The sequence below is a fragment of the Haplochromis burtoni genome, unplaced genomic scaffold (genome assembly GCF_018398535.1).
Source record: "Haplochromis burtoni strain Fernald_Lab_line unplaced genomic scaffold, NCSU_Asbu1 Contig_87, whole genome shotgun sequence".
Classification (NCBI taxonomy): Eukaryota; Metazoa; Chordata; class Actinopteri; order Cichliformes; family Cichlidae; genus Haplochromis; species Haplochromis burtoni.
In genome coordinates this window covers 930642-944846 of record NW_024582448.1, presented here as the reverse complement: position 1 = coordinate 944846, position 14205 = coordinate 930642, and the positions used below count along the sequence as shown (strand labels likewise).

Sequence of the window (14205 nt, the reverse complement as noted above, 5' to 3'; positions counted from 1 at the left end):
TGGTCACTAGGGGCATGTGCTGCACATATCAGTCTTTGAGAGGACAGCTGAGTGCACACTGGTCCTTATAATCTTTAAATATTTATCAGCAATTTGTAACTACTAGTTAATTTTGGAAATTTACACCTTAACACTTCTGAGTGACAGAACCATCCTATCATTTGTTATAAAATATTGATTATAAAGCACCTTTTTAAACTGTACAACCACAGCAGGAGAGAAACAGCTGCTTTTAATTTCTTTTTATTTCCACCTTTAAAATGTTTTACCTGTTGAAATATGTCATCCTAGTCCAGCTCTGAGAAATATTTTGTTCTAAAAATTAACACATATCTAAAAAGCACTGATGCAAATATGAGTGCTTCCCATGCATGCCAAGCTACTGTGTCCATTCCTAAACAGACAAACGCACATCAAGCCTGCAAACCACTCACTGTCAAAAGAGATATCCTGAAGTTATACATTTCATGCACATATCAGAGAAGATTGCAGTTTGAGATGCATTCATTAGAGGCATCTACAATTTCTTTAGTCTTGCAATGCAATGCAAAAAAAAACCAAACAAGAAAATTATATAAATATGATTAAATAATTATAATTACATTTGTATTTTATGCCAGATAATTGCAAAGCCAAAATAATCTTTTTGCAAACTTGTGTTTTCTTGTGTTACAGTCTGGCTTTAAGAGCTTTGTAGTTAAACTGGAAAGGTTGTTTGAATTGAAATTATTTCATCTGGCAAGACTGAGTATATAATTACATATAACATTACTGTAATAAAGCAAATAATTATCATCTGAGCAAAGTATTACCCTTTGAATATAATTACTCAAAAAGGAAATACATGCGTGTGTGTGCGTGTGCGTGTGTGCGTGCGTGCGTGTAGGGGGGTGCTGGTATACTATGACCTTCACAAGGTAAGTCACATACAGTACACAGCACATATACATGCAGCAGGTTAAACAAAGTACTGGCATCATGCTTGTTAGACTTCAAGTTAAAAATAAGCATGCATGCTCTTTTGGGATTGGAAATCATTAATTAATACATCTCATTCGGTGCTGACAGGGACAAATCTTGATTAATTGAGAGGGTATTTCATAGTGTGAAAAATACCAGACGGACTCGGGGGGGGGGGGGATTTTCAAAACTGGTTCAAAATGAATCCCAAAACAAGATTCATTTGAGCCAGTAATTACCTTTCTGGTTACTAACTGACAAGCACTGATACCCATCCTCCTCCTCATCAGGTAGAGTGTGGCACTCCACAGGGAGGCGTCCCTCATCCAGGAGCGTCCAGCAACTGTCCCGCAAGACTTCGCAGAAACTCTGGCAAGGTAACACAGGCAGCGGGGCCAAAGAGCCACACTTTGGTACCAAAAGGAGGCAGAAAAACCACTCCACGCTATGATGGCATTGAGAATTCAACAGCCAAGCCCACTCATTGAGGAGTGCTTGGATTTCCTCCACACTGCTCTGGTTGAAGTAATTGGGCACGGCAAACCATTGCCCAGCCATGGAGGAGCAGAAAGGAAGAGCGGTGTCTAGCAACAAGCATTGTGGGGATTCAGCATCCAGTGCTGGCCTACCTACTTCTGGTTGTTTTATAGTTGTTGGCTCACTAAATGCAACTGTCTGGCTGAACAAGATTGCTTGGTTCAGTTTTCTCCCACTTATTGTTGACTGAGTAGCATCTGGGATGTGACCAGTTTTCTGGCTTATTATCAGTGATTTATTGGGTTGGAAACCTATAGATTTTAAGGTCGTGTCTGGGCTCTTGCTATCTATTTGTGGTTGTCTTTTAGAGATTTGGGGGGATTTAGTTGTAGAAAGTACCTGGCTGGCAAGTGGAGCTTTGCTACTCTGTAATGCTTGGTTAGATACAAGTTCCTGGTTGGCCATAAATTTACCACTTAGTAAATGAGTAACTTTCACTTGTTGATGATCCTTAGATACCTCAATAGTCCTTAGGGAGTTTTTACTTACATTTGGGGTTAATAAATCTTCTTGGCTTTCATGTGAATATATTGTTAATTTGAAGTCAATAGCATTTGAACTAGAACTACTGTTTCCATTTCCTCTCATGTTGTTGGTGGACTCGAGACTTTGCCCTGATTTTGTGCTGCCAAGACTGTGGTCCTCATCTCCACTAACTCTACCATCTAACTCACTACGAGTGGTGTTCGTTACTGCACCTTTTTGAGCCTTGTGGGTTCCAAATCTTGACCGCCAGCTAGTTTCAGTTCCTGTTGCAGACCCATTGTCTGATGCAGATTCAGATCCAAAGTCAGATCTGAGTCTTGTTACATTTCCTGTAAAGGTTGAGTTTTCAGATCCTTCAGAACTTATTGGTGAAGATGTGGCATTACCAGGTTTACTTGTGTGTGATGACATCCCTGTAGCAAAGTTTTCTGACTCATGTTCATTCTCTGGTTCTGTTGTTGACACTACAGTGTTCAGTTTAAGAGCCTCAGGAGTCTGATCCAAAGTCTGCACAGCTTTTTCCATCTGATGTCCTTCATCAATGATCTCTTCTCCAATTTTCGCAATAGTTTCTGACGGCGGTTCTCCACTACCTGCTGGACTGCCAGATCCCTCGGGGTCTACCGCTGGGGCTGAAGTTGCCGTATCAGTCCAGGACCACAGCCAGGCATCAGAGTGGACCACCCACTGAGCCAACAAAATCACAAGTCCAAACTGGATCCTCATCATAACCATAATGTCAAGTCTTAACCACGTCCACCGGCTCGATTAGACTCACAGAGTGAACTATGACATGTCCACACAGTCACTCCACACACACTGTTCCTTCAGCTCTGTCTCCACACACACTTCACTAAACAGAGAGGAGAACTGAAGAGGAGTGCCCCATTCAAAAGAGTGCAGAGAGGGAAAGCAGGAGGAGGAGGTGGTCTCCGTATTGGCTGCTCTGGCAATATTTATTCCCCTAACTCCTCCTTCCCCCTTTGTCACAGCAATGAAAAGCGAGCTCTCCTGCTGACTGATACCTTGAAATTACAGCAGCCTTTCTTTTCACAGCACAATACTGATGCTTTCTAGTGTTTTACAGACAGGAGCAATTTGCCCTTGATTTGTTTGCTTTGTTAATCTACGATAATATGAAAACCACAGACTTACAAAAAAATGTAAACTGTGGTCACATTCCAACAAAAAGATTCAATTATATACTGTTACAAGCTTGAAGCACAAGGAGCGGTGCTGAGATCCCTCAAAGACTGAATTAGTCTTGGTCCATTGCCACCAATTACTGAAAAGAAGTTGCCATTGTGGTGTGGTTATATTTAAATATAATCTAACAACAGTCATTTATTGGCGTAATTGTATTTTTGTATGGAATATCTGCAAATGACAGTCAACACTCATGTAAAGAAAGAGAAATGTCCATTTTTTGATCATCAATATCATCTCTTAATGCAAATTCTTGGTCCCATTTTCTTTCACAAGCTTAAGCGCTCCAACATAACCCATTGTCTGTGCATTAGTTGTCCCTTGTCTACAGGGTGCCCTTTATTGTTCAGTCTAGTTTACACGCCTGTTTTCAGTGCTCTGTGGGTACACAGTAATCCAAGCCTCGCTTTCTTGTCCAGACTGGTTTCTCATATCGCCGTGGGGCTAGCTGACAGAGACCCTCGACGACTGCTAATGGGATCTTAGCGATAAAAGGAACAGGAGGTTCGCGTAAGTGTCTTTCTTATACATTGGCATTTGCTTGCAGCTTCAGTTGCTGATAGAAGGGAACTCAGAAGGTCATCTCCACAAAGCTCCCACATGGATATAGGGAAATGTCTTGACACAAGCTTGACAACTTTACCCTGTAACACTCTCTCTCGGCCTGGGGTCACTAACGATGCAACTGACCCCTGCCTGCAGGATTATGTGTGTCTGGACTATAGAAACTGGGGCCTACACTAACTTTTTCACTGGTAACACTGGTGCTACAAAAGAACAAAATCCGCCTCGTGATCAATGTGGCTGATACGTGAGGCAGCAAAACTCAAATCAAACATTTCTATCATTATCTGATTTTATCATTTAGCAATTTCAACTATAACTATAAAACTCAATTTTCGCTCTACTTATGTGTAGCTGGTGTGGTGCAGTACTAAATGACAATGTGTAGATCAAGTGTAAACATTACACAACCCTAACCTTTGGTGGGGAAAATAAAGGTGGCTGCACTTTAAAATTAAAATTTTAAGGGAGTGCTAAAGACAAAATCCAGGAATTAAAAAAAAAAAAGCAAAAGGTTACACAAACTTTGGCATCAACAGGGATTTATTTCTCAGAACTGATTACTTGAAGAAGAACATTCATCCATTTCAGCACCGATCTTTCATTAGAGCTGGAGCTCAGGCTGGAACCCACTTTTCTGGGAACCAGTAAAATTTCCTGTCCCAAAAGTTTATTAATGGGCATCATTCACGAATATGGTTAATAGAATTTGATATACATTTTCTGTTCTGCACTTTCTCACATTTCCACTTCTTCCTCCCTTCACCTGCACTTCCTTTCATCATAAGTGTCTGAGCCGGGACCTTTCATTGGCAAACAGTAATCAGCTCCAGACTGCTTCATCTTTAAAACACTACAACAGCTTAAATGGAGTCTTTCACTCTTTCATCATCACCTGCTAAGCACATGAAAAAGAGATAAAGTACTACTTTCAACCACAGTGACGGTAGCTGGCTGTGCCAGCAGCGCACCGAAACAGACTAATGATCATCATGCACTTGCACAAATGCAACCATGTGAAATGATGACACTCACACCGCCACAGCCTGGAGCCCTGGTAGGGTGTCGCCAGGAGAGCAATGCAGTCTTCAACAACACACATTTAATGCAAAAGAGTTCATAAAAACTGCAGAAGATGGTTAGCTCTGTTAACTGGTTACCCTATGAAGGAAAGTATGGCTCATTTCACACAAGGCCAAGCTTTTTCACGCTCTCCATCCTGATGAAAGGAAACTGTTATCTTTAATCATATGATAAGAAGTTTGCTTCTGACTAAATAAGTCATTGTAATAAGATCTCTTGGGGGAAATAACTCCCAAGAGTAAGTAATAAAGCACACAACAAGACAGAAAGACGAAAGAATACTCTAAAGCAAGTTAAAAAAAAAAAAAGAGATTTTATCTACTTTATAAAAAGATAACTGAGTTCTGAGATCTCAGGCTCAGCGAGAGAGTTCCAGAAGGGCTGAGAAGTTGAGTTTTAAGCATTGCTGTGCAACATAGTCCATCACAAAATGTTTGAGAAAGAACTGAAAGTCTGGAGCACTGGTCAGACAAGCTCGATAATCTTTGTCTTGCAGACCGAAACAAACCCAAAGTTTGTGGTAGCGACTTGGGTAATAAACTTTAGGATAACAGACTCGAGTCTTGTGATGGATAATGATTAGCCTAAAGCTTGTGAAATCCTCTGTCAGGCATTTGGTTGTGCATTTCATTATGGTGTAGCTTAGACTTTGCAGAGGTTTTGCTGTTTTCCCCCCCAGAAAAGTTAAAGTTAAATTTCACCTGATCTCAGCAGAATAGAAACATCATGTGGTACATTCCCTGCCTAATCCATCCATCCTTTACATGAACAAAAACCTAGCTGTTCTGCACGATCCACAGACTGTGGGGAGTCCCATCAGCAAGATTTGCTCTTTTAACTAAGCCCTTCATGTTTCCTTTACTAAATCAGATAGCAAACCTCCGTGACGTTCTAAATCCAGACAAAAAGAAGAAACTGCGTGAAAGAAAATGAATCACCAGGAGTGTTATTTTTCTAAAGATGACAATGAATTACCCCGGGGGTGTATTCACGTGTGAGTCAAAGACACGCAATTTAAAATTTTCATTAGAACTTGCCAGACAGTGAAGCATGTCCAACGTGTAATGCATCCCCCCCTGTCAAGATTGTCACTACAACTAGAAAATGATTAGTTTATTTATTAAAAAATGCAGGACATTCATCAGTCTTTTAGACTAAGGCAATCTCCATATCATGAACATGTGAAAATGTGGAAAGTAATATGTGTCCTTAATATGTGTACAAACCATAAAAGAAGAAGACAACACAGCTGGAAGCTAGAAAACTACTGCAAGACTAGTTAAAGTCTTTTCATTGAATGCATCAGCCCTACATTTAAACAGCAAAGCCTTTAAGGTGCACTAGAATGTGCCAAGAATAGGCGTGCACGTTAAACAACCTGTTTTTATACATTTAAAAGGAACAGGTGCTTTTGACAAAATTGCTTATGTGTAGTTGAACCATGTCTTCTATAAGAGCCGCCCTTTAACTAAGGTCACGTGCTGGTCGCCTGCACACTAACAGAGGGTTATAATCTCAGCAGGGATTCCTACTTGTTCAAAGGACCAGTTCACCCATTAACAAAAACACATTAACGGAACAGTGGATATCCTAGCAAGACAAGAAATTAAAACGATGCACATTTCTCAATACTAAAATATGTTTTTGTTTTTAATTAACAGTTATGTGGACTCAGACTATAAATCTATCAGTTTTTACTGTTATGGTTTGGCCCTAAACGCTGTATCTGGATCCATCCAGAAAAGAATCTAAACAGAGGTACCCAGGGGAGCACTTCTGCACTACCCATGCATGCAATGGAAATATTAGCTAATTATTCATAAATGAACAAACAAGGGACTTAAACCAGTCTGAGCTGAGCAGTCACTAGTTAACTAAAACTAATGCATATGGATTACAAAATAGCAGCTGGTATGAATGCATGAAGGAATAAAATGTCCAAATAATGTTAAAAAAGGTTGAAATAAAAAATAAAGAAACAGCTGATTAGCTTATTGTTGAGATAGCAATTGATTTTTATTGCTAAATGTTATTTTTCTTTTAAATAAAAAAAAGCATCAATAACAATTTAACTGTTAGCTGAAATTATTACCTAAAATGATGGCTAAAAATCTGAACTACACTTGCTAGGGGAAATTATTAATGAAGAATGTGAAACAAAAGGTGGTGCTTAGGAAGGCCATGAGGTAGAAGTCTCGGGTCCTCCACAGGTAATGAAGGTACATCGGCTATGCATTATAGGATTATGAAGATCCTGCACGGTGGTAGGCCTTTTTCCTTTGCATTTCTGTGATGCCTCAGATGTTTAAGGAGGAGAAATTCCAGGCCTCCCCTGTGTCTGTCCTCACAATGCACAGACAAAAGCATGAAACCTAATACCAGGACCGCGTCTGAAGACTGAGACCATCAATGGGAAGTGAATGATCGACTAATTACAACACCAACAAAAAGCTTCTGAACATAATCCAGAAGAGGCCGAAGGCAGCCAATTATCCGTCACTTCGCATCGTTATTTTACGCCACTCTGACTGTCATTCAGATATTGCATTTCATGTGCAGACTCACAATTTGTATGATGTGCTAAATATAGCATTTATGAATCATTTAATAACAGTTAGAAACACAATAGCCTAGACTATTGACAGAGGAGAAAAGTATGCGTTCCACCATCGACTTTCTATGCAGTCTCTATTACCCTAAAGGTAAAAATAACCCCCAACCAGACACAAGACCATGTGGGCAGTCCAGCTAAAGGGCCTTTTGGCAACAACCACACACACACGTTTACACATCCTTGTCTCCATATGCACCTATGTTATTTCAGCATGTGAGAGTTGTTAACCTCTCGCTATGAGTCATGGTGTAGTCACAGTGTTAGTGGTTATACAAGCATTACGTTCCACGGCAATGGGAGAGCTGGGAGTTTTAAATGACACACACTAATTAGGACATCCTAACATCCCCAGTACGAAGCCACATATGGTTGAAATACATCCGCTGGACAAAAACAGACAAAAACATATACAAACTATAGTGAACATATGGCTGAAACACACACCACACCCGTGTCTGAGCTGCAGCTGCGAGGGCATCAGTCCAGCATGTCACAGTCGAGCAGCAGTACATCTCAAAATGAATCAACTGGAGAAATTAAAAGCACGAGGAAGCGCCTGTTATACTATCATCTGATAATCTTCAGCACCATGCCTCCACTCTCTCTCTGCAGGCTGCAAGTCCCTGTTTGCAAACAGAAAAGCTCTCTCATGTAACCCCGAGCAACAGGTTTCAACACAGTGATAAACAGCTGAGTCCAAAACAGAAAAAACTGCAAGCAGAATCTATTTTTACCCAGTTTCAAAGCACAATCAGTTGTCAGTGAAGTGCAGTAATCCACTGCCTAAGGTTAGGCCTGGGAAGCACTTGTTTCAGGACATGTGTGCTATAGGCTTGTAATTCAAGTTATCAGCTGTAGATGGACAGATAGTAGATAGTGTTCCTATACTGCCACTATGCTCTGGCTTTCAGTCAGAATGAAAGAACCTAATTCAAATCACATCCTCTTACATCTGCAGGATCTCCAACCGCTGAATGTATGTCAGTGTGTGTGTGTGTGTGTGTGTGTGAGACAGCCAGGGAATGAGAGGTGGGGGTTGGCTAATAAGAATGGAGGTCAGAAGGTCACAGCTATCACATTAGGAGGGAAGAGAGTCCTGTTTCCCACAGACACTTATCACAGTCCAGGAGTGACCTGTAGGAGCAGGGTACCATGTTAAATGCCTCCTGTAGCAACATCTGAACTGTTGTAAACTAGAAACTGTTAAAATGTCTTAAATTAATAATTAAACATACAGAATACATAGAAACTTCCACTCCAATGAACTTGAATCAGGAAGTGGAATATGGAGGTAGTATTTAAAGTTGGCAATTGGCTCAATAGCTCTACTACATGTGACTGGTCGATTTCGTGGTTGGTTTCTCATTTAAATTCATATGTAAAGTACCCGTTAATAGAAACATGCGGGTGGATCTTGTCCGTGTAATGCACGCTCTTCATGGATGAGTTTCTGGATTGGGGCAAATTCACGGCTGCACGTTTGGTTGCACAATAAGAGAGGGATTATGGAAATACAGCCAACACGTGAAGCAATGCACAGTGTGGTAATCCTTAGGTTGATTGCTGATTGGTTAAAAAGTTGACCATTAACAGAAAAGATAACCAGTGAAGTTCAACATGAAGAGGAAGAAACAAAAAAAGTCAAGCATCAAAAATCTCTTGATGAAAAGCAAACATAACATTGGGTTTCATTTCAATATGAAGAAGGTTTCTTAAGACTTACGTCTTCTAATTGCACGTGAATTAGCCATAAGTAGGAGTAGCTCACATTAACGGTTATTCCAGTAACATTATAATATAATACAACAAATAGATGTAATACAAATACCAAGAAAAGACCCTGAGTTGAGACTCGTGCCCAGACACTGATGGATTGCTCTGTCAGAGATTCTCTTCACTTATGAGCTGGTGTTGGCTGTGCTGCTCATGTTTTGCTGTTCAAGTATGAGTAACACATGTATTGTTGTGAAACCAGGCATTTTCTGGAGCCATAATTATGTAAGCTAACAATGTGTTGTTAGCTCTTCACTGACACTGCCACAAACTGTAAGCTGTGATGTCTGATAGCTAAAGCATGCATTAACCCACACCCGTTTCCACGTTTAGATTCAGGTTCCTTTGCTGATGCGTTTAGGTAGGTTTGTTAATAGAGCGGGCAACTATTCTACCAGACGCAGAAAATAAGCATTGCTCCCGGCTTCACTAAAACCACAACTTCATAACCCTCAGGCTAAAATACAAAAAAGCCCCAAATGCTAAAAATACTACAATAAATAAATAGCTTCCCATTAAAAAAATGAATAAATGGAAAAGATATGTGCATAGTTTCCCATAGTTTAGTCAGATGGACAATTCAGATGAAGCTACTTCTGTGATGCTTTGTTTCACTGCAAATCTTCACCCAGATTGAAGAAGCTAAAATTCCCCATATAAGGGGCGGAGTCATCGTTTAAAATGGACATGGTCATCCTCTGCCACTGCCCGATATAAAGAGACCGCAGCATTACGAGAGTCAGCTTCCCCAACCATCAGTTTGTTCCTGTCCTTTAAAAGATTTACTCCTTCAAGACATGCAGGTTAACTGAATACAGGCCCAAACCCAAGACTAATCAGGGGTGTTTACAGTTTCTATTAATCTAATCTTAAGCTTCTTTTCTTTTTTAAATCACTGACTAGTTGCTCCAACATTGTTTTTGTTAACTCGTCACTTATTCCATCTTCAAAGAGAGGAAGAAGACTTAGGAGCTCATCACATGGCGAGGTACAACCCCATGAAATCCCTGCAGATGCTGTGCGTAATCTATGTGCTGAAAAGCAGCAGAAAAGACCCACTGCTTTTTTCTTTCTTTTCTTTTTAAAGGGTGCATCTTTGCACTGAGCGACCCAGTATCCTGCAGAAAGAGACAGACAGAGCCCTGCAGGGATCCACGCAGTCCTGCTCAGACAAGCAGAAACAGCTTGGCTGTCACTCTGAAAGAGACACATTCCACAAACACAGAGGAATATGTAGCCTGTGGTGCCTAAACAACTGTTACAGTATAGGAAGGAGGTAAAGGCGTGCACCGTATATGCGATAGAAGACAGACACCCATGCTTTACCATAATTATTGCATTAGAGAAATGTCATTTTCTCAGTAAACACTAGCATCAATCCAGGGCAGATCAAAGATGGATAACTGTTCCATACATGGGTTTAACCCTGAGAACATGTCAAGTATATGTACCATAAAATTCCCTGTTGGCTATTAAGAGTTTGGTTCTTTGTTTATTCTTGAGATTTAATCAAACCCCACGACACATGTATGTTTTGGGAACCTCTACTCATGCACCAGCAAGTCGAATTCTTTACAGTGACTGTGAGAGTTAACTACAAACAGTGTTTCTGTAACCCAAGTCTACTAAACCAGTAAGATCTAAGACCAACAAGCACCACTCTAAGCTCCACTCTGCTCAATCATCACTCAGGCAAATGATAAGAGTAATTAAAAGGAGGTGCAATGCAGGAAATTACCAAAGAGCTCAGAGCCTGCTGCCTGCTGGTGATCTTTAAAAAAATTCCAGCTCCAAAGGGACTACTTCGAGGCCTCTTGTAATTGCGACGACTCCACTAATTAGCGCACTGTCAAGTCAGAGCATCCGGAAATGTCTAAACTGTAATTGGCCTTCAACACCATGCCTGCCAGCTGTTATCGCAACTAATGACAGACAGAGAATTGAATCTTCTGCCTGAAACGAAAACCTGGCTGACTGAAGTACGTGGAGGGGAGATAAGCTGAAAGGTTTCTTCATTTAAATGTGCGCTGGGCTGAGTTTGAAATTTACAAGTTGTGTGGCCGGTTTGTGAATGTTTGCAGTGGAGAACCAGAACGTCAGCACAGCGTTTATAAGGTGCTAGGATGTGCATGTCTGCTATTTTCCTGACCTACTAATTTGAACCAGCTGGCTACAAATGAAAATCTGATTGTTGGTGTGAGCTCACACCCCCAGCGGTGATGTGTAGCTATGGGGAAATAGCTCCCTCTACTGTCCACAAAGTGGGCCACAACTTTCTGGAGAGGAATACAGAAGCCTGAGATCCTGCCTCAAACTAATCCTTTCTTAAGGTTTATACTATAAACAGGTTAATACTGAGGTGTATTTAAAGCTAAACTTTCTTTAATGCCTCAAAGATGAAAACATGTTTTTTTTTCTTTAGTGGTTCTCAAACCATTTCTGATTTCCCTGAAGAAGCTAAAAAATTCCTCCACTCCTCCACACTTCAGTTTTTTATAAATCCATAAGGAATAAAAGTAATCCAAGTGCACTTTTAATGAACACGAGCAAGACAGCATCAGCCAACTTTGTACTTAATGTCTTTCATAAGGAGATCAACATGCGTCCCGGTCATGCACCTCTCCTGCTGACAACTACAGGTGTAAATGAATGAGTGCTAACATACGTTACATGTTTACAATGACATGTAAAATTTAGTTCCCCGCATGCTTACCGCTGCAGGCCTCACCAAATGACCAAAAGCAAACTTTACTGCTCGCCTAACAAAAACACACCTGTGGAAAACCAAACACAGCGTACACGAGGCCTGTCAAGTGCCAACAGCCACTCAAGTCAAAATATGCATGTTTGAAAAAAAAAGAAAAAAAAACTGCTACTAAAAGTGTATCTGTGTAGCAGAAAAGAAGGGGAACGATTATCTCTCCCACAGTCAACATTTCAATCAATGCTCAAAGAGCTACTAGAGTAATTACAAGGTTTTTATTTCCTTCTGCTACAATCTTGCGTCAGTCAAGCCTTCAGCACAACACTCAAACACACTTTGGCTGTTGATGGGACAGCCCAGAAAAACCCCACAAACATGTGTTTAGATGTTTTGGTTCCTACATGATGGGAATTGACGAGTTTAATGTGTCGACTGAAGCTCATACGATTACTTTTGAACCCCTGCCAAAAAGAAAGCCTGTTTTACACAGTGTGAAAAATTCAGATACACCGGGAAGAGTTTCATCTGCCATGTCCTCCAGTAGAGGGAGACCAAATCAGTGAGGGATTAATTATGGGGCCTAACAGGACACAGACCTCATTACAGTCAAAAGGTCACAGGACTGTCATTAGTCTGCACATGCACGCACAGCACACGCATATGAAACAGGAAGCCGGTGCTGAAGGCAAGCAGGATGACACAGTCCATCCAGGTCGTCATGGGAAACAGACCCTAAATATTTAGTTTCGGTAACCCTCAGGAAAGAGCCACCCTGCACGCGGGAGTTTTAGATGAATAGCTTCCTCTAACCATTATTCAACATCACATTCCTTCATAGTTGCTATAATTCTCACTTCAGGGAACCTATGACGTCATTTTCAACACCATATTTTCTTCCCTGACTGTAGCAGAGGAACTCTGGATGACCTACAGGTTAAAATATTCTTTATCTAATTTTAGCTCCTCTCCCTTTAAGGCCATCCTCACATTAACCAAGCCTTCTTCTGATTGGTTGCCCCTCACAAACAGTGGGTGGGTAAGCTTTCTTTGCTGTGTGTGCCTGAGATAACCATATCAGGGATAGCCCCTCATCTATGACATCACAGAGCCGAGAGTATGAAAAAAGCAGTCCGAGGCTTTGGGCTGTAAATGAGACTGAAATTATATGACAGAAAATTCAAGTTAATAATTTACTTTTATTTATTTATTTATTTATTCATTCATTCATTCATTCATTCATTCATTCATTCATTCATTCATTTATTTATGTATTTATTAAATAAATCTATTTATTTACAATTTATAAGCAAAAAACTACAAAGTTAAAAACTTTTTTTCTCTAAATCATAAATCCACTGTATATCCTAAAATGAATTCCCCACTCCCACCCACCCACTTTTTTTCCCCTCAAATCTACAGCAGAACAAGTCATTGCATGAACTTGAAGTGAAGGGTCATCCTGCTCTGACAAATCATTTACCTGGTTTGTGGGCATGAAAAGAATGGAGAGGGACTCTCCCACACCTGGAATCCAGACACTTCTTGTCTGGCATGGGCAGGGTTTGAGGGTCACCAGGTTTAAAATGTCTCACCGTGTAAAGCTACATATTTACTAAAAAAATATTTGAGCACGGAAATGAGAAAAATATTTACGAATGACTGGGCTTTTACCCAATAGCATTTTTGGTGGGGGAGGGGAAGTTTGATATCTGTAGACTATGCAAAAAAGAAGAAGAAGCTATTTGAGCAGTACTTCATGGGTCAGCAGGAGGCATCACCACAGGTTAAAACAAGAGCATTTCGTGAATGCATACCTTCAGCAGAGCTGAAAATTCCCTCTACATTACACATGAACCGAACTGGAATATTCTGGGAGACTGTCATGACTTCATAAAGACAGCGTCTCCTCCCAGTTTTCTTATTTCTATAGGATATGCATTTGACAAAGCATGCAGTTTCCATGTTTGCCCTCATGATGGTAAAGAAGTCTTATAGGATGACTTCAAAAGTTAATGATTAGCAAGTTTGGCCCAAGACCTGCCTCAGGTAAAACTTTAATGGCAATCCATTCAGGACCTTATGACTAATGCCGCTAACAGAAATCAAAAACATTTTAGATAGATGGAAAAAGATCCCCAAGGAGTCAAAAGGAAATCAGGAAAGTTGCATTCTCCTCTGATAAACTGGAACAAAACAGTCCTTAGACTTCTTACTAGAGCTACTGACCAGGTAAACACTGTGACTATGCACTTCAACTATAACTGTGGCTTTTTTTTTT

The 14205-nt window shown here is 40.5% G+C and overlaps 1 protein-coding gene across 6 annotated transcripts in view; it reads right to left on the bottom strand.

Annotated features, from left to right (window-relative positions):
* The window catches only part of col18a1a (collagen type XVIII alpha 1 chain a), a 74868-nt gene that overhangs the window by 37531 nt on the left and 23132 nt on the right, over nt 1–14205 (bottom strand). For 2 of the 6 annotated variants that reach the window (XM_005925784.3, XM_005925785.3), the window contains exon 1: nt 1200–2181. The exons of 2 other annotated variants lie outside the window; for them this stretch is intronic. In XM_005925784.3, the coding sequence (XP_005925846.1) occupies nt 1200–2085 (886 nt within the window). In that variant the 5' untranslated portion in view covers nt 2086–2181. 2 more of the 6 variants (XM_005925787.3, XM_005925786.3) reach the window with 2 other exon arrangements.